Source organism: Gymnogyps californianus, chromosome 3, assembly GCF_018139145.2.
Source record: "Gymnogyps californianus isolate 813 chromosome 3, ASM1813914v2, whole genome shotgun sequence".
Taxonomy (NCBI): Eukaryota; Metazoa; Chordata; class Aves; order Accipitriformes; family Cathartidae; genus Gymnogyps; species Gymnogyps californianus.
Genome location: NC_059473.1, coordinates 62,951,357 through 62,974,196, shown reverse-complemented (window position 1 = coordinate 62,974,196; position 22,840 = coordinate 62,951,357). Strand labels below are relative to the sequence as shown.

At 44.3% G+C, this 22,840-nt stretch overlaps 1 protein-coding gene across 1 annotated transcript; it reads right to left on the bottom strand.

Moving 5' to 3' along the window:
• Positions 1 to 8,088: 8,088 nt before the first annotated feature.
• Positions 8,089 to 18,571, bottom strand: PERP (p53 apoptosis effector related to PMP22). Its single transcript, XM_050894342.1, has 3 exons — positions 18,361 to 18,571; positions 10,266 to 10,409; positions 8,089 to 9,625 (listed from the first exon to the last, which is right to left on the bottom strand). Exons 1-3 carry the CDS (start codon positions 18,569 to 18,571, stop codon positions 9,390 to 9,392), a joined length of 591 nt encoding a protein of 196 aa, XP_050750299.1. The 3' UTR covers positions 8,089 to 9,389.
• Between the last annotated feature and the right edge of the window lie 4,269 nt (positions 18,572 to 22,840).

The window sequence follows — 22,840 nt, the reverse complement described above, 5'->3', positions numbered from 1 at the left end:
CAAAGTCACAGTTTTCTAAAAACTCAGCTTTTGTTTCTTTTCTCAGAGAAAATAGCTAAATCAAGTCAAAGAAATTTTGTAGCTGAAATCCAGGAATAAGTCAGGCACCATCAGGTATTTGAGAGCCAATGTTTGTTGAGGAATAAAATCCTCTTCCCTGCCTTTTGAATGCTCAGCCATGTTTCAGGTAGGCATTTATGACTGAAGGATTTGTCATCAGTTTTCGTTATAACTCACCTGTGGACGAATGCATATTGTCACAAATGTTAGCATTTGCGAGATGATACCACAGAATACATTACATTATCACACTGTGAAAGATGAGTAGTGTTCAGTCACCGTGGGTGTTTCTGCGTCTTGCCCATCTTTGTCATCCCCAAGTAATTTAGAACTACAGGCAATCTTCACGTTCAGTACAAGGGTAATTTGTGATATCTGGAACAACAGAGAGGGAGATGTATTCAAAGGTGACAAAATGAAGTATATCTCATGTAATTCTGATACTCCTATGGCAAACAGGGGAAAATGACTCAAAACTTTTCTTAAGAAGTCTGTGATTTGAAGTGATGACTTTTACCCTCAACATGCTTTGTCTTTTGCAGTTTACAAGCTGGGTGTTTATGTGAAAGCAAATGCTTGTTCTCCTTTTCCAGTATCTGTGGATAGTCCCTCCTGGTTAACACCAGCATCATCTGTTGAAAATGAAGATATACTATCAATGTGAAAACTGTTAGACTGTAGTGCACTTTCTGCATCTGAAAATGTTCCTAATGAATCTTCATTGCTACTTGAAGTAACCAAGTAAGCAGTAGGATATTGATAAAACAAACTGATCTATGGCATTAGAGCTAAAAATAAAAATATGCCCTTTTCAGCCAAGACACAAATGGTTTTCTTAGTTGAAGAAGAAGCTAACAAATGATTGGCAGCACATTTTCATCCACCTTTAGTCTGCTGACCTGGTCAGCTGAGCTATATAAATGACTGGATTGACATGGGCTGACCAGCTGTGGTGTATGTTCATGACTTTTGCAGCAAGTGCATTTTCGTTCTCTGATATTCATACCACTTACAAACGAGAAGTCCCCAGAGTTTGGTTTTTAAAAGCTTTGCTAAGATTATTTTATGATCCGTTCTCTTGTGTGCTATCTTACATCTAACAAGTCACACTGAGCAATTGAGAAACATTTTCTGCATAAGCTATCATAAATCTTATAACTATTATTATCTTTATTAATCCATTTACAACCATAGATCCTTTTTTTCTGATAATGCCAATCTGCCATTTCCCTTTGGAGAGGGCTGCACCTTGCCTTGCAACTGGAATATTGCACTGCAGTTTTGTTATAACCACAGCCTATACAGTGATGCAACTCAGTCAGCCAAATCCTACTCAGGCTAAATTGTACCTTGTGGTCACTCTCTGTACCCTGCATCACGTGGGCACCAAGGCAATAGTGTTCTCAATGTGACTAATATTTCATCCATAGTAAGCACGTGTAGACAAATACCTTTAGACACTGAAAGCATTCACAGGGTAATCCAAGCTGCAATTCCTTTACGTTAATTAGAAGGATACTGGAAATGCATTTTGAACAGGACCTGACTTTACTCCATTGCAAAATAAGGACACCCTCCTACAAAAATGAACCCAGTTGAAATCTTGTAGTTTCCCACACACCGGGCCTTTCTGAAGGACTCTCCCGCAGCGGCCGGACACTGAGGCTCGTCCGTGATGCTTGCGGTGACCTGGGAGTGGTCGGTACTCAGTCCTGCTGCCATGCATCTGGGAAAGCCTTCCTCTAGCTGCCTCATGCAGAGCAGGAAAGCTCTGCAGAGGTCTGAGAACTCCTCTGTTCGCTGGCCGCTGAGCTTGGAGGAAAACTTCCACAGGGTTTTGTTAAGACTTTTGGCAAGAGCCCTCCAGGACCGGCTTGCTGTTGGACATCCAAAGCCTGCCCCACGCGCAGCACTCGCTGACTCTTGTCAGTAAAGCAGGCCTGCCTCGACGAGACAAACACTTAGGCTTGAAAGGCACTTTCTTCCTTTCCTTATTGAGGCTACATGTGCAAAACCAGAAGATTATCACAAGAGCAAGTTTTAACAGCTGAGTCACAAACATGAGGCTGCATCCAGGATTGTTATTTATGTGAGCAATTCAAGACTGTATTAGGAGAACACAAAATCAGGAAAAACCAAAATTAGGAAAACACAAAAGTCTCTGTGTGCCTGAGCGTGGATTTCATTTTCAGCTAGTTTTTGATAAAGGACAGGTTTCTTCAGGGTAGGCTCTATACTGGAACAAGGTTTAATCCCCAGTTATTTCTTACAGATGCTCTGTAGAAGTTTGATCAGTTCAGTCGAACCCCCCCGGCAAATGGCTGAAATCAAGGGTGTCCTGTAAACCCACTATGCAGTTACCAGCTGAGATGGCTTCTGGACATTTGTAACCATTATGGAGATCTGCATCTTCCTCGGGCAGCTGTCAGGAGCACAAACTCTCTGGTGGGCACACATGAAGCATGTTGCATATAGGGTTTTTATGAAATTGTGTGTAAGCAGTTAGAGTGGTACAGCACAGACCTGTTCTACATATTGAATAATTTTACTTAAACTACTTGCTTTGGGCCCCACAACTTCTCTGCAGCATAGCTAGGCTAACTAAATAGTTGTCCTATCGTAGCAGACCATAACAGTAACTCCTTGTAAAACATATAGTTCAGCTGCCTTAGGAGAGGAATAAAATCAGCCTTACGTAGGTAATTCCCAGGTGCCACACCTTTGCTACTTACATTTCTCTGTCAAAGAAACGGCTTTCATTTACTGTGCCTTATGGGTCAGTTGGAAACAGCACCAGCTACTTCTTTAAGCACTTTGAGATTTACAGATAAAAAAAGACATGCATACCAAGCATATCTTTAAGAGTTTTGGCCATGAATGTTCACTTTGAGATTCTCCAGCCAAAAGTAGGGTTTTGTGGAAACCAAAATGTTATATGGAAATGATCTCTTGAATTTTAAATGTTTGATATGGAATTGATTTGGCAAGTGGGCTGAAATGAAAATGGTGGTCTCCTATCAACATTTTCGACTTTTCCTATTGTCTTGATACAAAATGCCAATTATGATTTTCCTGAGGTTTTTTTTGCAAGTTGTCTTGTCTTTCTATTGCAAATCAGAACAGAAATTAATTTTTGAGTATCATGATTCATCTAAATTCCTTTTTCACGATAAGTTCTGCTTATTTCTTGTTATGGCATTCCTAACAGAAAGAGAGCTTAAAAACAGGCTATTTACTGAAAAGGGATTGTAATGGCCACACGTCAGCTCCTGCCCCAATTATATACCTCCCTGTGTATTCAAGACCACGACAGTCAACTAGCGTACTTTAATCCGTGATCGTTTCCCAGGGCAGCACACTGGAGGACAGGAGTTAGCTGGCTTTTAGGCTTACAGTTTCATGTGCGTGCTCACCCCAAACCTTTCTGGGCCCTCTCAAACTCAGTGAACACTGATTTCTGATGTGTCCCCTTGACGCTTAGCAATTTTTAGTACTTACAAAGATCCGCAAAGTTCTCTGTGGAAAATAGTATGTGTTGCCCGCATTCCCATAAATAAATAAAAAGCAGCAGTCATACCAATCCTTCTAGTAAATATTATCCAATCCTGCTAAGATGAACCCATGAGGAATATAATTCATGGAAGCATTTATATCTATTAATTATATTATACAATGCATATTGCTTATCATACATTATTATTTATTTATATTGTTTATAGTTATAATATTTATATTATAAAGCTCTAGATACGCCTGCATGTTTTCCACTACAGTTTTTATTATAAATTCAGCCTTATTAAATTTAGGTGTTCAAAAATAATAATTAAAAAACCTTTGGATTGTTCTGACAACTCCCAAGTAATTTAAATATAATTTTATAGAGGCAAAATTTGAGGGCATTGGCTTTTTGCCTGCTATTTCTGGATATCGAGCTCCATTGCTGGAGCAGCTTGGCCCACACCTTTGGGCACCAGGAAATCCCAGACAAAAGGCTACTTACTGTACCAGCGCAGACCTGCACCATGGATGCATTGGACCTATCTTATAAATATGCTGCACATGCACAGCAAAATCAACACATTCTTGGGATTCAATGATGAGATCTACTCATATAAACTGCTGCACCTCTGCAGTAACGCTGTCATATCCCAGGTGCTGTGAACTCATTGCACATGGATTTTGCTACTCCTGTACAGACACCTGTTACAGAAATCGCATTCAGAAACTCAGCATCCCTATTTTTGGCAAACATATCCTCCAGATTTGATTACACTTTATTCTGGTTGTGAGTATCATCTCCCAAGTTCATTTTAAAATCTGTGCAGCTTCACCTACTGGCACTGAAAACCCTGTTTTTTCAGGGTGCTGTTCTGTATTGCCAGTAACCTCCACTGCTCTGCATTGTGGGACCAGTACCTCAGCTCTCTCGGCTGTTGTGCATCTCCTAAAGCATTTTGGTTTCCATCCATACCTGTGCTTGGTTCATCGTTGATTCATAAGTGCTCAGTGATCTCAGCGACTCTTTCTTTTTACTTGTGTAACCTTTCCTTTTAGCATGTGGGTGGTTTTGTTTCTATAGTGCTTATCACGATAACAACCCTCCCCTGCAAAAAAATTACCTTGAATGATCTGTTACTACACTGTCTTGATTTATGTATGTATTCTAGGTCCAAAAGTCCTTAGATGCAGGATGTAAAGGTCAGGTGACTACTTCTTAAGAATTCTACCTTGTCAAGGAATTGTCTAAAAAATTAGTCACTTGTTAGGTCAACTAAAAATACAAAATCCTAGTGGGGTGTGGCAGCCGTTTCCCACATCCATGAGATTTAAGCATCAATCATCCCATTCAGGTCGATTAGCCTTCCCTAGCACCCAGTCATGCAAGTTTTTGATTGCTTGTAACTGCCCCTGAGACGAGAGCCAAGTGTGCTCAAATTCTCCTGAACTGCTCTCTCTTCGCCAGGGTTGGGTTAGAAGGAGCTACCCTGCAGCCTGAAGCTCGCTGGAGTTGTTCAGTGGATTTTAGTGAGCGCAGATTTAGGCTGCAGCTGAATACAGACTGGTAGGTAAACAAGAGTGCAAATGTTCTTCATGTCAAAAAAATGGGCATTATACAAACCCTCCAATTATCTTCAAAGCATTTAGGAAAATCTAAAAGGAACAAAAATATTTTCCCTAATTGTGTATTTAAAATTAAGAGTAATTTAAGGGGGGGGGCAAAAACCCCAAAACCAAAAGAAACCCATGCAAGCTGCCAGAATCCAGGGTGGTGAGTGTGTTTTAAAACTAAGACATTTAAGGAAGAGCACAGCTAAAAAAATCAGGAGAATGGTGAATTTGTCTTTCCAGCAATCAGAAGCTGCAGGCTGGTTTAAGACAGTGGTGGCTGACAGGAGATTTGCTCTCTGTAAAGACACAGAGGGAGAAAGAGTTGTTCACGATACGGAATGCCACTAGCACAGGGCTATATGCAGGCCACGCATAATCTGAGGTTAGAAATGGGAAGGTTTCTAATCACGGGAGAAGTGCAGTCTTCCACTGAAAATAGCAGGCAAGTACTCCCATCTTTTTCTCACTATTTAAAGTTCTTGATCAGTATAGGAAAGGTACTTGGCACAATTTTGATAAAAAAACAACACTCTTCTCACATCTGAGACCTCCTGTAGACTGTTACGTACTTAAAATGTTTAGAGTTCCCTGTATTGGGTTTGCATGGCAAGGGTTTGGTAGCTACAGGGGGCCTACAGGGGTGGCTTCTGTAAGAAGATGCCAGAAGCTTCCCCCATGTCCGATAGAGCCAGTGCCAACCGGCTCCAAGTCGCGCCTGCTGCTGGCCAAGGCTGAGCCCATCAGCAATGGTGGTAGCGCCTCTGGGATAACATATTTAAGAAGGGGAAAAGTTGCTGCACAAGCGAAATTGCAGCCAGAGAAGAGAGGAGTGAGAACAGGTGAGAGAAACAACTCTGCAGACACCAAGGTCGGGGAGGAGGTGCTCCAGGCGCCAGAGCAGAGATTCCCCTGCAGCCCGTGGTGAAGACCATGGTGAGGCAGGCTGTCCCCCTGCAGCCCATGGAGGTTAATGGTGGAGCAGATATCCACCTGCAGCCCATGGAGGACCCCACGCCGGAGCAGGTGGATGCCCGAGGGAGGCTGTGAGCCTGTGGGAAGCCTATGCTGGAGCAGGCTTCTGGCAGGACCTGTGGACCCATGGAGAGAGGAGCCCACACTGGAGCAGGTTTTCTGGCAGGACTTGTGACCCTGTGGCAGACCCATGCTGGGGCAGTCTGTTCCTGAAGGACTGCAGCCCGTGGAAGGGACCCACACTGGAGAAGTTTGTGGACGACTGTCTCCCGTGGGAGGGACCCTGTGCTGGAGCAGGGGAGGAGTATGAGGAGTCCTCCCCCCGAGGAGGAAGGAGTGGCAGAGACAACATGTGATGAACTGACCACAACCCCCATTCCCGTCCCTCTGTGCTGCTCGGGGGGGAGAGAATTCGGGAGTAAAGTTAAGCCCAGGAAGAAGGGAGGGGTGGAGGGAAGGTGTTTTTAAGCTTTGGTCTTATTTCCTTATTATCCTACTCTGATTTGATTGGTAATAAATTAAATTAATTTCCCACCCCCCCGCAAGTGAAGTCTGTTTTGCCCGTGACAGTAATTGCTGAGTGATCTCTCCCTGTCCCTACCTCCACCCATGAGCCTTTTGTTATATTTTCTCTCCCCTGTCCAGCTGAGGAGGGGGGTGATAGAGCGGCTTTGGCGGGCACCTGGCATCCAGCCAGGATCAACCCACCACATTCCCCCTCAAGTTGTGATGCATTTAAGAGGTTTTGGCTTAGCAAAGAGCTTTCTATGCCTGGCACTTCCAATGAAAGTGCACAGATATGTTTTGCAGCATATACTCAAGCTTATTTGACTGGAAAATGAAATTGTTGCCTCCTGGACATGAGGTCTTAAACTTCATTTTATTAACCCAACACTTCATGGATACTGATATTCACGTTAAGAGAAGGAAAGAATGGCTATTTGCCTGAGTTTATGAAATGAATCTGTGAACCACAAACACCACCAAGTTTCTACAACCGTCAGTTAAAACAGTTTTAATTAAGCCACCATATTTGAAAGGAGTGCCACATACATTAGTATCACTGGAGAGTAATTAATGACTATTTGCAATAGCTTTCTTCTGAACATCTTAATTGTGTAACGTGCTGGTTATGCTTCTACCCCTCCCAGTATATTCAGAGCCAAGTTTATTGTACATTTGTGCTTTTTGACAAGTTATGACAATGCTTATAAAAAACATACAAAAAACTTAAGTTACGCTAAACTGTATTACCATCCCATCCTCCCTCTCATTAGGAAGGGTGTCCATTTTCTTACATCTTTTCTCCTTCTCAGCTTTAGCTGTGCAAGGATTTTCCAGACTTGGAATTCTCTGCTGTGTTTTGAATTCACTAGAAAGTAGGTACTATCATTACTCAAGATACAGATAAGTCTACACAGTATTCCCCACCAGCCAGTACTGTACAGAAAGGAAGAAAAAAAAAAAAAAGACATTTGTCACAGGATTGTCTTCTTCAGCAAGAATCATAAATACAGTTGATTGTATATGCCACGACTGAGCTTGTAACACAGTTCTGAAGTCTGCAGATGTTTACACTCTGTAAAGTTATAAGATACAGGCCTGGCAGGGACTTTAAAAAGTCACCTGGCCTTTCCAAAACGGGATCACATGCAATACATAGAATTACCAAATTTAAAAAAAGGTGTTACAAAACAGAAAGCTATACAATATATAATACAAGAAATATTTGGCATTGAAAAAGCTTAGTTCTAAATGACTTTAGCTTTACAGTACGCTGGTTAATGCTTTATAAGTTCTATTTTGTACATGTGCATGAATACATATACCCACACACTTACCCTCTCCTAAGTACTGGGTTCATGATAGTAAGAAATAGGTCCCCAGCTGCTCATTACACAGAGTAACACGCAGCATTTGTACCTGTACCCCCACCCCCCCCAAAATCTGTCTCTGCTATAGATACTTCCCCCATAGTTGGAAGAGGAGCTCCACAAATGAGCCTCTTCCTTCTTCCCCAGCTGAAGAAAGCTCTGACAAAGATTGTAGACCATAATTAAATCTGCTGTAAGCTGCTGCAGGTCCATGACCAACACAGACATGGCTCTGCCTCGCTGGAATACTTATTTGGAATTGCTGGCTCCAGAAATACAAGCTAGGAGCCAGCCAGATTACTCCCTGAGACAGGTGTCTGTATGAAGTTTGCATACATAAATTGCTCACAGAACTGCTTTTCTATTTTTACCTGTTATCCCTAGTGACTCACAAAGCATCCCCAAGTTTACTAAACTCTGGAGTACCTACAGTGTGCTTTAGAAACTTTTGGAGGTTTTCAACACCTTATGCTAAGATTTCCCTCCAAAACACAGCTGATAATTAAAACACTGCAGTTTTAAAAAGGTAGACATAAAGAACAGTGTATGTTTCTACTCAAAGGTATTTTCTAAATCAGCATCCCTCAAATACCATGTAAAAATGTATGTAGTTTAACATCTGAAAGTTTATTGATTCTCTCTGTGACAACGTATATTAAATTATATGTGGCTCCATCACAAGTCCTGCAGTGGCTACAAAAACACCAATAAGTGTTACAGTAGCCACTGTTACACACCAGCTCCATGATTTAGAGGAGATCTCTCTCTAACAGCACCAATTGGTGGAAAATAAATTTTAATTTTATTTTCCCCTTAATTCAAATAGCTAACAGTCAACAATAGTCCAGTAACAGGAATGAGAAGAGATTCTTAGGCAGCAGGTGACTGCAATCGATAGTCTCAGGGAAGTTCCTTCCTTGGGACTGACTTTGGTGCAAGAAGAAGCGTTCTTTGGAAGGTTGGGTTTTTTCTAGTTCCATTTAAGGCAATTTTGTCAGAGGTGAAAACAAAATAACTTGCAGGTCCCTCTAATGGGTTGTTTAAAATCTCTCCTCTTCCTTTCTACACTTGAAACACTACATCTTTATTCATAAGCAAGTGTTTGAATAAAATAAGGATGACTCAATTAGTTGGGAGGGGAAGGAGCAAGTAAACCACCCAAACAGAATCGACATGAGAATATGTAAACAATACTTTAGGTAAAAGCTACTTGCTTAAAGATTCCAATGTTTTTACTAATTTATTGCCAGGGCTAGTAAGAAATACTCTGGAGAAATAAGGTGGGTTTTTTTCAGTCTCCTATAATCGCACCAAATTTACATCAGAGGTGCTCCTCTGTTGTTTTGATAGTTGATTGTACTTGGATTTACTCTTTCAATTTAAGTATGGTGCTCTCTCTGGGGAGGAGTAGTAATAGGTAGGCTTGATGTTTCCCAGGACTTCATCTTCCCAGTTGGGGAGGCAGCAGAAGAAGAAAGCACACCCTATTACAACAACAGTGCTGGCCCAACCAAAGCCATAGGCCCAGCTGAACATATTATCTCCCATCAGTGGGATTTCTTCTGCGAATTTCACTGGGTAGATGACCAAGCCTATGATCTGGAATGCAGCTAGAGAAAGAAAGAAAGAAAAGCAGGAGTAAGTGACAATGAATCTATTACATTTCCCACAAAAAAACGTACTTGGAGATAACTGCATATCTTAAAAAGATATGCAAGGATTATCTTCAGTCTTACAATCAAATCTGCATTCTTACAGAGGTATGTGACTTCTGGCCAAGGCAGATCCCCACACCTATCTGACTGCAGCAGCTACAGCTGACATTGCCAGGTTGCTAAGGCACATACCTGCATGCCATGACCAGCCCTGTCCTACAGCCAGGCACGGTGATCCCTGCGCAGTCAGTTACCTCCCACTTGTACCATAGCCCCATTGCTCCTCCTCCCCTTGGGAAGGTGGGAAGCACCTGGGGCTATCAGCTCCTAAGTCTTAGGATGTGACATGCAGGGTCAAAGGTGTTGGTTGCCCCCATAAACTGCTTTTGGGAAAGTGCTAATTGACAAAGGCCACTGGAGCTTCCTTAACCATTATCCTCTCAGAGCATAAATCATCCTTCCCTTGTTCCTCATGAAAATGAGTCATAAACCAGACAAAGACAGCTTATTTCATAAGGGAGGCTCCATCTAGCATGTTTTTCTGCTGATGCCTGTTTTACATCTAAAATAACCTTATCTTTGTCCCCAGCCTTACCAACAACAAAGAGCAAGCCTCCAATTCCTCGCACAAAGTTGAAGCGGAGTATCTCGATCGAGAACGCAATGACTGCGAGGGCAAAACAGATGACCAGGATCACAAAGCCAACGAGGTACGTGGCAGCTGCTGCTCTCCCCCATCCTTGAAGAGAAAATAAGAAAGATGTTACACACAGCAGTGCACTAAACTGTAGGTCATTACGGGTCTTTGGTTTCCTTTAATCATTTTTTGTTGAAATCCTTTACTGTAAGAAGCATGCCCTATGTCAAAGCAATACTGGATGCCTCCAAAGCGCACAGCTGCAGAGCAGAGAGGCACCATCGTTGGTGGAGCAGCACAGAACTCCCTGCCCGCTAACCTGTCCTGCTGAAAAGAGGGATATAGTGCAGCATGGTAATAGAGATAACACCTCCAAACTCTGTATCTGTAAGAGACCCACAGACATCTGAGCAGATAGGGCACACAACCGCTGAGAGTTTACTTCATCGTTACTGTTCCTGTTTGACACGCAAGTTTACAAAACCACTTCCATGCATGGGGAAGTATGAGAGCAGACAAGAGGGTACCACCACAGGAGATAACTGACGGGAAATAATAGGGCTGTCAGCATACAGCTTATTGCCTGTTTGTTTATGACAAGAATAATGCATGTGGAGGAAAATTGGCATGACCAAAAAGAAAAAAATTTGGAATAGCTGAAGTGAGAGATGACAAAGAGAAAGCTCTTGAAGATAAATATTCACAGCTGAAAAAAATATAGAAACAGCTGAAAGGTAGCAGGTGGAGGAGAAACAGCAGAATGAGGTAAAGCAGAAGAGTCCTCTTCTACACTTGATGAGACGAGGTGGTGCAGATTCTTAGGATCAAGCAACTGCAGGCTGGAGAGGCTCAGACACAAAGCAAGTGGCCTTATCCCAGCAGAGCAGCACCAGCGCCCAGAACTCACCCACCACAGGCCAGGGCAGGGGCAACAAAGGTAAAAAACCTCCCAGAAAAATCAGCCAGCCATTCCCCTTTCACAGTAACACAGGCTTCTGAAAAGGCCCTTGTTATGGCCAGACCCTGTCCTCTTTAGAAACCAAGCAGGAGTTCAGAGGAGCCCAGTGCAAACAACAAGCAAAGGTGTTCCTGCCCTGGAGGCAGGATACCTGCCCACATGGGCTAAACCATACTGGTTAGTGCTTTGTTTTCCAGTCAGCTGTCATCACAGCTCAATTCCCACATCTGCATAACATGAGTTTCTACTTTCACACATTCAGACAGAGGTAGGGCCAGATCCCGAGCTCCCTCTAATGTAGGAACAGAGAGAGCGGCAAGATCTAGATCAGAACATTTTCCAAAAAAAATATCTCTTTCATCAGAGCTGCCTGTTCCAACACAGCTGAAGCGACTCTGGAGACACCCTGCTTTCAATCTAGCCTCTGTTCTTTCTGTGCAAAAACTAAGAGGAAAAAGATGGTGAGACAGAGAACCTTTTCCTAAAGAGTTAAAACCCTCCACCTTAACTCACATACTCTACTTGTTGCAAAAATGGGGAAAAGCTAGTAATTTGAGACAGAGAATGCAGTAAAACTCAGACACCTCTACTACGTACATCAATTTACTCTCTGAAAGCAAAGCATTGTTTTACAGCTATTTTCATTAGATCAGTCTGAACCAGTTTCTTTCCCCCCTATTCCAATAGCAAAAGTGAAATACAGCAGCCATCCGTCAGCCAGATCTCTGCCCAAAAACCCCAACCACCACCGCCACCACCTGAAGACAGTCATGCTGGCATAGAAAGGGTAAGGAAAAGGGTTTTCTTTCTCCTCTCCCCTCTTGGAGCTACTCAAGACAGCAAAAACTTTTCAAATTAGTTCTCTTTCAGCCAGTTGTGCATGTTTCATACGCCTTCCCTAAGAGAGTGCTGTGGGGTGAGGAGGGAGGGAGGACACCTGATGAGCATCTGGAGATTAAAGCTACATCAGTGGTCTGATAAAAATCTTTTCATGCAAAATATTCACTGACGTACCTAACGCAGGTACTGGATATTCTTTCCACAATAGGATTTATTTAGGGATAACTAATATAATGGTTAAATATCCCTTTACACACAGCCAGCCCAGGAAAAGTGATTCTACTTCGCTCTCATGAGACCCCTACCTGGAGCATTGTGTTCAGCTCTGGGGCCCCCAACATAAGAAGGACATGGACCTGTTGGAGCGAGTCCAGAGGAGGGCCATGAAGATGATCAGAGGGCTGGAGCACCTCTCCTGTGAAGAAAGGCTGAGAGAGTTGGGATTGTTCAGCCTGGAGAAGAGAAGGCTCCAGGGAGACCTTATAGCAGCCTTCCAGTACCTAAAGGGGGCCCACAAGAAAGCCAGAGAGGGACTTTTTACAAGGCATGTAGTGATAGGACAAGGGGTAATGGCTTTAAACTGAAAGAGGGAAGATTTAGATCAGATGTAAGGAACAAATTCTTTCACTATGAGGGTGGTGAGACACTGGAACAGGTTGCCCAGAGAGGTTGTGGATGCCCCCTCCCTGAAAGTGTTCAAGGCAGGCTGGATGGGGTTTGAGCACCCTGGTCTAATGGAAGGTGTCCCTACCCATGGCAGGGGGGTTGGAACTAGATGATCTTTAAGGTCCCTTCCAACACAAACCATTCTATGATTCTACGATTCAGACTAAATGACCTAGGAATGCTATTTATTGATATTTGCCCTATTAAGAAAAGAAGCACAACAACAAGAAGGAACACTTAGTTATCAGAGCATATTCCCTTTCAGATGCATTACATATGCTGGCACAGTGTAGGAAGCCAAGTCTGGCATCTGCCTGATAAAATTTAGGTTGTAAACTCAAATACACCTGCAGGTTAGACACCTTAAGGTTGGTGCAATACAAACATGAGCGGAGGAGATATGAGCCAGAAAGCCCCCAGTGCTCTCTCTGCTATTTCCATACCCTCTGCGCTTACTTTACAAGCGTAACAAGCTTTTGGATACAGGTGAGCCCCGGCTCCACTCAGTGATTTATTTTCTTGTCCCTGGCAATATGAAAATGACAACACAGAGCTGTAGGAGATGTCTTGCCAGGAAGATTAATATCAAGCCCAGCTTTGTTTCGGGTCTTCAGAAACAGTGCAGTAGTAGGCACCACCATTATGAAATTCAGTGGGTTTTGTGCTCACGTGTGACAGAGCTCAGTGCTGGTGACCCCATACCTTCCTCTCCTTCTCCTGCTGGATTATATTCTCCAGCAGCAGTTATCAGCAGGTTGATACTGACAAGACCTGATAGAACTGAGTCATAGGTGCTGGCCACAGCACTGGATGGGTCTGCTCTGGGCTGGACTAGACAACAGCCATCAAACAGCCAGCCTGCCACATGAGCACCACCGGGAGTCATGGGAAGAGCAGCAAAAAGCTCTGGACTTGTATATACACACAATGTAAGAGAAATCTCAAAAAATTAACCAGAAGTCTTTCAATAAGTGACTGATGGAAGAGGTTAGGGTGGGAGGCTACACCCTTACCGAGCATAGGGTGCAGCCCTGGCACACTCCTTTCCCACAAAAACCACTGCTACCCCCACCAACAGGAAGAGCTTTCAGCAGAGGGGCTGCTGCAGGGTCCGACTGAAATTGCTGTTTCTCCATGCAGGATCCCCCTCATCGCCATACCTATCAAGGCAGGCTTTCCTGGCTCCTTTTCCTCCCAGAGGCTCCTGAGAGCTGACTGAGATCCCGTAAGATCCTGTCTACAAGATCCTCTGCCTATGGCTCCCAGCTGCCAGGAGGGGAGAGGTGCAGGTTTACACTCTCACTGTTTACTGCCTTAAGAGCTGGAGAGACCTGCTCACACTCAGAGAAAGACAGATCAGCCTCAGTTTCTAGCTGGTTTGTGCTCAGAAGTACCTTGTAATCACAAGACATTCAGCCAGAATTTAAGTTTTCCATAAAAATAGAAAATTCTCAGGTCCCTTCATTTGGCAGAGAGAGTATTTCTTACTCAAAACAGGCATAAATATGATGTCTGCTTATGAAATCAAACAATAACGCCACAGTAATTTGGGGCTGCATAAATAGGAGAGCAGAAGAATGAGAGCACAGAAACGCAGAAGAACAGTTGGAGGTATTAGCGTTACCCAGGTCAGCTTTGCCTCAAAGAAGAGTCAAGTTCTTGGCTTCAAATCAGCAGAAAAGTATTTATCAATTACGTGGTGCTGAAAGAACATCAAAAAACTGTTCGGGGGCTGAAGGTATATAATTATTAGGAAGGATTAAGAGTTTTATTACATAGCTTGATTAATGATGACTATGGAAAGGAACTAAGCTGCAAGTGCTATCATGCAAATAACTAGGAGGGGTCGGGATTATTTAAAGTTAATGATGAGCACCAGTAATATGATGAAATTAAAAAAGCAAGCAACAGAGCCTTAGTGTTAGGTGTATTTCCTGATTTTATTCAGCTGTGCCTCAGCCTCACCAGGGAGGAGATGGAAGCTCTACAGGGTTGGATATTTAAATCTAGATTTCCCTTTAGAAATGAATAAAAGGACTGGGAAAATAGTCTAGCAGGAAGATGAACTGCTACAGGATTTGAAGTAACAAGCCTTTCTCATCTTTGTTCACTTACTTACAAAAGCAGGAGCTAGTTTGTTAGCTTGTGAATAACTGGAATCTTAGGGTAGAAGTTTTTAACTATGATGCACATAGATGAGCCATGTTTTTACACTGTTATAGTATTTTTCTGTATATAAGTGGCAGTAGCAATTCTTGTTCGGCCTTGAGAGCCCATTACATAGAATGCCCAAAAATATCTGCTTTTGTTGGCGAAACAAAGGAGTAGTGGACTGTGAGCAAGAGAGCACTGTCAGTAATATTTTCTTGCTCACATAATGTGCAAAATCCCATAGTAGCATGACTGGTGAAGAGAAGTTATGTGCATACCCACCACGAGAACAGGACAGCCCAGAATCAAAGGTTTGCCAGAAGGGTTGGTTGGGAATTAATACTGGGAATCACAGCTCTGTTTTGGCTTTAGGAGTGCAGGAAAAGCAATTGCTGTACTACCAAACTATTAAATAAAAGCCCACTAGTACAAACTTGGCTTCAGCCACTTGGCTCTGCTGGAAGCTCAGGAGAGGCACAATCCTATAAATTTCCAACTTTTAAAGCCTGCAGGTTGCTAGCAGTGGAAGCGTGCCTGCCCGGGGGCCAGCAAAGCCCACTGGCAGGGACACCAGCCTCACCTGCTCGCTGGGATCTTTTACTGGGGAGTTGCAGTCAATGTTTTCTGGTGTAGACAGGGACACCAACTGCTACACCTTTTCCATTAGTATCTTCGAGTGCCTACACTCGGCTGACACTATAAACTAAGTTAGTTTGTCTCAAATACATCCTGGCATCGTAAATCAGACAGAAGCATGCCTGGAAAGAGGCGTACCAAAAAGATATGCATCCATGTAATATTCCTCCTTTATTTATCTGGCCCCTCAGTGACGTTGACACATGCACTCAGCTTCACCAGTAATCTGTGGTATCAAAGTCCATGCCTCTAGGGACACAGGTACAGTGGCACAGCTGCGGTGAAACATGATTCACAAAGGCTGAGCTCCTACTGCTAGATTCCAACTTTTTTTCTTCCCCCCCCTTACTAAGGATCCAAACGAATGCTTCCCTTTTTCTAGGTCAGCTGTTGTGTACTTAATGAATACCAACTGGCTGTTAGGAATATAAGAAAGAGTTAACCTCCATGGAATCACCTTTACCACACACATACACGCCCATCTTTTACAGTGATAATTCAAAGCAAAGTCACTGGGAGCAGCCGTTCAGAACCGGGAGGACACAGCCACCCACAAATATTGCTCCTAAACTTACAGCCTCATCACTATAAAGACAACCACCCTCTCCAAGTTACCACATTGCAAACAATCCTTGTCATATCTGATGGTTTACTGATACGTTTTAAACACAGAGCCAACAGTTTAATCCCACAATGGTCCAGACTAAGTCATCTTGAGTCATATTATAGTGCAGTACAGCAGCTCTGTGTTGTAACATTTTGATAATACACAGATGCTGCCAGCCAGTGTCTGCTCCCAGACACAAACCAGTACAGAGCTCTAAACAAAATCCCTTCCCCACCTCCCTACCAAATTACATCCTACTCTTCTTTTTCCACTTCTTCCCTCTCATGTGGCATTTGCAAATGTGCATTAAGAAGCAATGCAGTTTAGGAGACAATCCTATTTGCAAAACTTTGTTTGTCTGCTCCTGCCCCTTTTTCCCCATTTAAAATAAGTGACTTGGCTGCTTTTTCTCTTCCTAGTACACATGCCGCAGCTCAATTAAGAAACTGTCTAATGGAGCTTTTAGTAATGGGGATCCACTCTGAAGTTTTTGTTTCATCAGGAGAGGCACAGGATGGTTAGTGCCTAGTAGTTATTGTATGCAAAACACAAGTTATGCATTTCAATTAATTAACTCTTATTTTCCTGCAGCAATGCTGCAAATGCCTGCTAGGCATTTTTTCCTTTGTAAATGCCCTCAGCTATTTTAAGCCTAATTGCATTAGCATAGAAGAAAAGGAAACAAAACAAATCAAACCTGAACTCGTATGTTACATCCTGTCTCTAGATGTAAATAGTATTTGAGTAGACAGTGGCACTGATGTCATGAAAATTAGAGAAGAGGCAAAGTCAAGTTGCTATAAATAAGCCAAGGATTAAATAAAGTTTTCATTTAAGTAAGCCAGGGCTTAAACAAGCGAAGGATACCATTCTTCTCTGACAGCTTGTTAACTAGAAAAAAATAGCAGAAAGTTGCTTTCACCCCACAACGCTCAGGGCTGATGCAAAGAACACACCCATCAGTACTCAGGGACATGAGAAGCAGTGCCAGTACAGCAGAAACCAAATTTCAGCAGCTCTACTGTATTAGCTCTTCTTCCCTGTGCAACGCCAAGTTCAGCAACTCTGCACTAGCTTTTCTTCTCTGTCTAATGGGGGAGACTGATATTTTTGTCACACTAGCCAGATTTCTTCCACCTACAGTAAAACCTGCAGTCATCACCTGGCTGAAAAATGAAGCCACTGCTCTTACAATATATTCAGGATTTAGCTTACACCCGAGTGTTGCAACGAAAAGCTTCTGAAAGTCAGTCTGCCCTGCTCGGGTGGCAAGGGATCTGCGCTGGGAAGGAGTCCCGGCTCTCCCGGCTGAAACACGCCCTTCCAGCTTCCCAGTCCCCAAAGTACCCTCATCCAGGATCTTAAGGCGGGTCTGCTTATTTGTCCAGAAATATTTTGTTCGAGGGAAAAGCAGATGTAATCAGACCCACGTGTTCCAGCAAAAACCAAGAAGTTCCCCCCAAAACCGAGAAACTGGGAGTGTGCAGTAAGAATGTTACACTGGCAATACCAGATACAGAAGCAGTTCAGCAAGTTAAAACAGAAGCACAATTATCCCCTGATTCAGGCCCCAGTGCAATAGAGGTACACAGAGGAAATGGCATTTTTTTCTGCCTGCAAACCCACATCAGGCCATTTTAAGCTGCAGGTCGGGAGGCATCCTAGCAGCCGCATTGCCTTGGCCAGGCAGGGTTAAATTAAGGTGCTCTCTCCCTCCGGAGGGCCCGGAGGAAGACCATTTTACTATTGCCCAGGTGTGGTTCTGCATAGGACACCCTGCATGAAGGTTTCCATACCCACCATCCGACCAGCGAGGCCACCGGCACAGGGAGGGGGAGCTGGCTAGTGCCAGGCGAGGCTGCTGGGGCTGCAGCCTGCAGATAGTTGAGAGAAAGCAAACTGAAGAAGGGACTTGTGGCCGGCTGGCCCTCTTACTTTGGTTGTAAAATAACTTTTGAAAAAAACCCAGAACACCACCACCCTGGCTGCTCAGCGTTGTACCGACAGGAAAGATTGCTCTGAAGCAGTCTAGACCTGTATTTCTTCTGCCGGTTTAAGCCCCGAAACAGCACTAGTGCTGGCTCTGCAAGGGAAACGCCATCCCAGAGAGCAGCTGCTCCACAACAGAGGCGGGGGGGCCGTCCACGGCGTTCGCACCCACCGCCCCCGGGTCGGCCGGAGGGCTCCTCGCTTACCGTAGTCCATGAGGGACTCGCAGTTCCAGTTGAGGTCGTCCTGGCCCCGCGTGCAGCTCTCCCACAGCGACGCTTGCTGCACGTAAGGCTCCGACTCCGACTCCAGCCAGCCCCGGCCCGCCAGGGCGATGATGCCCATGATGATGGCCAGGCCCAGCAGCAGGGGCAGGAGCCACCTGCACCTCCAGCAGGCGAGGCCGCACACCACCATCCTGCCCGGCCGACGGGGGCACCCAGCGAGCCCGAGCGTCGCGGATGGGGTGCGGCGGGGACGCTCCGCCGGGACGAGAGACTGCGTGTGTGTCGGTCCGAGCGGGTTTTTAAGGCGCCGGGGGGAGGAGGGAGTCCCACCCACATTCCTCTGACTAAGCCTGCGGCGGCGGCAGCGGCCCCGACCGGTGGGGCCGGCAGAGAGGGAGAGGGAGAGGGAGAGGGAGAGGGAGAGGAGAGGGAGAGGGAGAGGGAGAGGGAGAGGGAGAGGAGGGAGCGCGGGGCCAGGCCCCGCTCCTCGCTCTGCCCCGGCTCCCTGCCAGCCCCGCGAACCCCCCGTCCCCTTCACTCGTCCTACCCGGACTCAGCCTTGCACTTAACCCCTTGCTGGCTGCCACCCTCCCGCGCCCGGACCCGCTTCTCCGTCGCGGCCCCGCCACCGCAAAACGTAACCGCAGCAAAAACTTTTCGGTTCTCGCTAGGTTTCACAAGCCCTGCCCTCCTCCCGGGTGTTGAAGCTCATCTTTCTCCTCTCTGTTCACTAGACAGACAGACCGGCATTACCCAACATTGATAATACTAATGATGTTGGCCACTTCAGGTACCAAAAGCTTGCAGTAAGTTGCTTTGCAGTTGAAATGGGCAACTTCTTGCCCAGTTTTTGGACAATTTTAATGCAAACGAGAAGAAGAAAGAAAGATGTTGTATGAGGATGGGAATGTGACATTATTAACAAGGAAGCCATCACTTGTCTGGCATCAAGCTCAGCATTAAACAAATGCGTGTTTCCTAATGGCCGTCTAAGGACTGTTTGATTGTAACTGTGCTCTGGCTTCCAACCAGGCTGTGCCGGGCACAGTCCAGGAGTGGTACTCGGGACCCATACGCCCTGATCTTTCCCCATCCCATGTCTGGAAAGGCACCCACGAGATGACTAACATGAAGGCTTCCCCATCACATGGCATGAATGAACACCCAAATTTCGGTCATGGGAGAAACACTTCTCCACAGTAAGATCTACACACACCCCATCACGGCATCCCATTGCCCAGCACCAATGCAAACTCTCATCATATGAGCAGACACGTGCCTGTCACAGGACTAGGGGTGCAAGCGTTTTGGGCACGTAACTCACACGCATTTGGTCGAGTCTTGGAGCAGCTTCAAGGCCTCAGCAAAGAGGTCAGTAGGAGGACAAATCTTTGAGGTCTGAAAAAGAATAGCGGGTAGGGGGGATTATATGGGTTTCATGGAGGATGGGGGCGTGTGAGTTCTTATTGGACTGCATCAAATGGGGTTTTGTCACAGCCGTATCAAACATGATCAAACTGTGCCCAGTGTCAATTCCTCAAAAGACACTCAGGGGAGGTGTCTTTCGAGGAGGGATGGTCAACCTCATTTGAGTACCGATTGCTGGCAAATGCTAGGGAATGGATTGTGATGCTAAAATCAGGACAGTAAGATGATCTCACCATAGGCAAGTTGCAAAAATCTCAGGCAGGTTACCTCAACCACGTAGAGTTTCAGCAGCCCTCTCAACATCCTCCTCAAAGTTCCCACCAGAAAAATCTAGAAAGATGCTATATGTATCTAGAAAGTATGTACTTGTTAATACAGTGTGAGTGAAAAAAGGGATTGTGAGAAGTATTAATTCTGTCAATAATAATTGAAGTGTACAATTTCTATTAAAAAGTAGCTTTAAAAGATTATTTGCATGTTTGTTGCATAGCATGTGGCTTTTCAAAGAGTGCAAATGAAAACCTATCAGTAGGAATTATTGTAACATTTCCTAAAAACTGAAAAAAAGGGTATTTCTAAGTTGATGCTTTTAAGAATTTCTGGTTTTGAATACTGTTGAGGGATGATTTGCCATTTAACTGTCTCAAGAGCTTTTACTGGCAAGCGCATATTGACTGGCAAAATAATAAAGGGCTGGTTTTAAGATCTAATATAGCTTTAAATCACCTATCTGGAAAAACTAAGGGCCTGCATATTCCTGCATAGTAAGTTGTATTGTGACAAGGTATCAATTTAGTGTTTAATTATACATGCGCACACACATACATATACTTTTACACACAAATACTTTTTATTCATAACTCCTCTTCCACTCTTCAGTTCTTGCCACTGTTTCCTTGCAATATCAATTCAAATTATATCTATGTTTGTATTATTCTTGAAGCCTTGATTACCACAACTTTGTCCTTCTCAAATCCAACCAAATCATCAGTACCACACTACAACCAAAATAATCTTCCTCCTTTACTCCTGACGGTCATTCCCACCATTCAGGTTTCATTCCAAATTGATAATAAAATAGAGCTGTAAATAAATTTTGCCTGAACTACTCGCAAGTGTAATTCATCAGCACGCAATTTTTGCACAGAGGAGAAGTCAGGGCAGAACTGGGCACCATGATAATCTCTTTTTGTTATTATAGCAGAACTTCATTTGTGCAGTGCCAAGAGGTGATTTTCCAGCAGTCTCACTGTCAGCACTCAAGTCACTTCAGAAGGAGATGCAGAAGGTATTTTCTTCAGCACAAAAAGTGAGAGCTGTTGGAAAAGAAAGGAGGTTAAATTTCATCCATTTTGCGAGAAATAGAGTAGGAATGCACCACTCAGGAAAGTGCTCGCTTCATTACAAGGTCAGAAGTTAGAGAGTTCCCCCAGTTTGTTTTAAGTAGTTGCATTAATTGGTTTCCCAAGGCTGTGCCTGCGCCTGGAGTGCCTCAGCGCCCGGACGCTGCTGTGGCTGGGGGGGCACGACGAGAAGGACCAAGGGCAGCCTCCAAGCCCACCTCTGGCATTAGCGGCTCTCGTGGCCTACCCTGCTGCTCCCAGTGACCCCATGAAGAGAGAAATGCCATCTTCTCCTTTCTTTTTAAACACCTGGCTTTTAAACAACTGGGAAATCTAGCTGAAGTTAAAAGATAATATACCAAAGATTTCATTCTGTGTCACCAAGGAACACAGTCAATGAAGTTATCTGCCTTCAGTCACGACGTTGCGTGGATTTAGTAGTGAGAAAATCTAGCAAACTAATAAACCAGTGCCTCCTGCAGCAAAATAGGCAGCTCCAGCAGCATATGTAGTTTTTCTCACCTCCAGGCTGTGTCGCCTGCATCTTCACAGAGACCAGATGGTAGGAGTCAGCTCTGTGGGGCTGCATCGATACACACATGAAAAACACGTAGTGCTATGATCATGAGGAAAAGATGCCCTAATACAGAACAAAATAAATTGGAGGTTTGCTTTATTAAACAATCAAAAATGCCTGAATCTATCTGGGCATTCTGGACCAAGCTGCTCTGTCAAAAGTACGTTATCTTTGGCTATGAACACAACCACGAGTTCTGTAGTAATGATGAAAATCTAGACCTTTTTCCCAAATTTTTCTTTTACCATGGAAAAAAGGAATCATAAGCTTCTTTCACCACCACTATCCTTACCTTTAATTATTTATTATGTAAATAATCAGATAATTTCATAATCTTTGTGGCTCTATAGCAATATTTTTTCTCTGCAGCGTAATGAGGAATATACCCCTCGAGTAGATGGTGCTTTACGCAGAGTAAATCATTTACCACTGCTGGCAATCATTCACCCAGCTATCAGAGAAAACCAAGCGGCGCTGAGTGAAGGTCAGGGATCCGCTCCAGCCCAGACGGGCGCGGCTGGGCTCTCATGGGTACGGCTTTGAAATGGGCCAGTGGGAATCCGCAGGCTGGTTCCCAAGAGTGCATGTCGGTGGGGGACATGGTGGGCAGCACAGTGCCAAGGGCACCTCTCTGCCCTGCAGCGGGCAGCCGTGGGGCAGGCCGGGGGGTCCCCTCAGGGCTGGGGTACCTTTCCTTTTTCCATTTTACCTGAATATTTTTTTCTAGCCTGTTTACCTCTCAGCTAAAACCATTAGGAAAAAAGCAATGTCCGCAGACTGAATACCTGTTGTAAATCCAATTATTTTGTAATTCATGGGTGTTGTCCTTCAGCAGCGTCTTATGCTCACTTTCCTCCATGTCCAAGTGCCCTAATTCTACTTAATCTTTCTTCAGGCATCACAGCCATAATACCTAATTAGCATCACCAAAACAAGGTAGTCATTCAACCCATAAAACAGGATAGGGATGGGAGGTACTTAGTGTAACCCACAACAACCACTTCAGCAGTATTTCCAGATCAAACTTCAATTTCCTCATGTGTGCTGAAAAGCTGCCATTATCTGAATTTAAAAGAAGGCAATTTTTCTGACCAGCTCTTGTCAGTAGCCC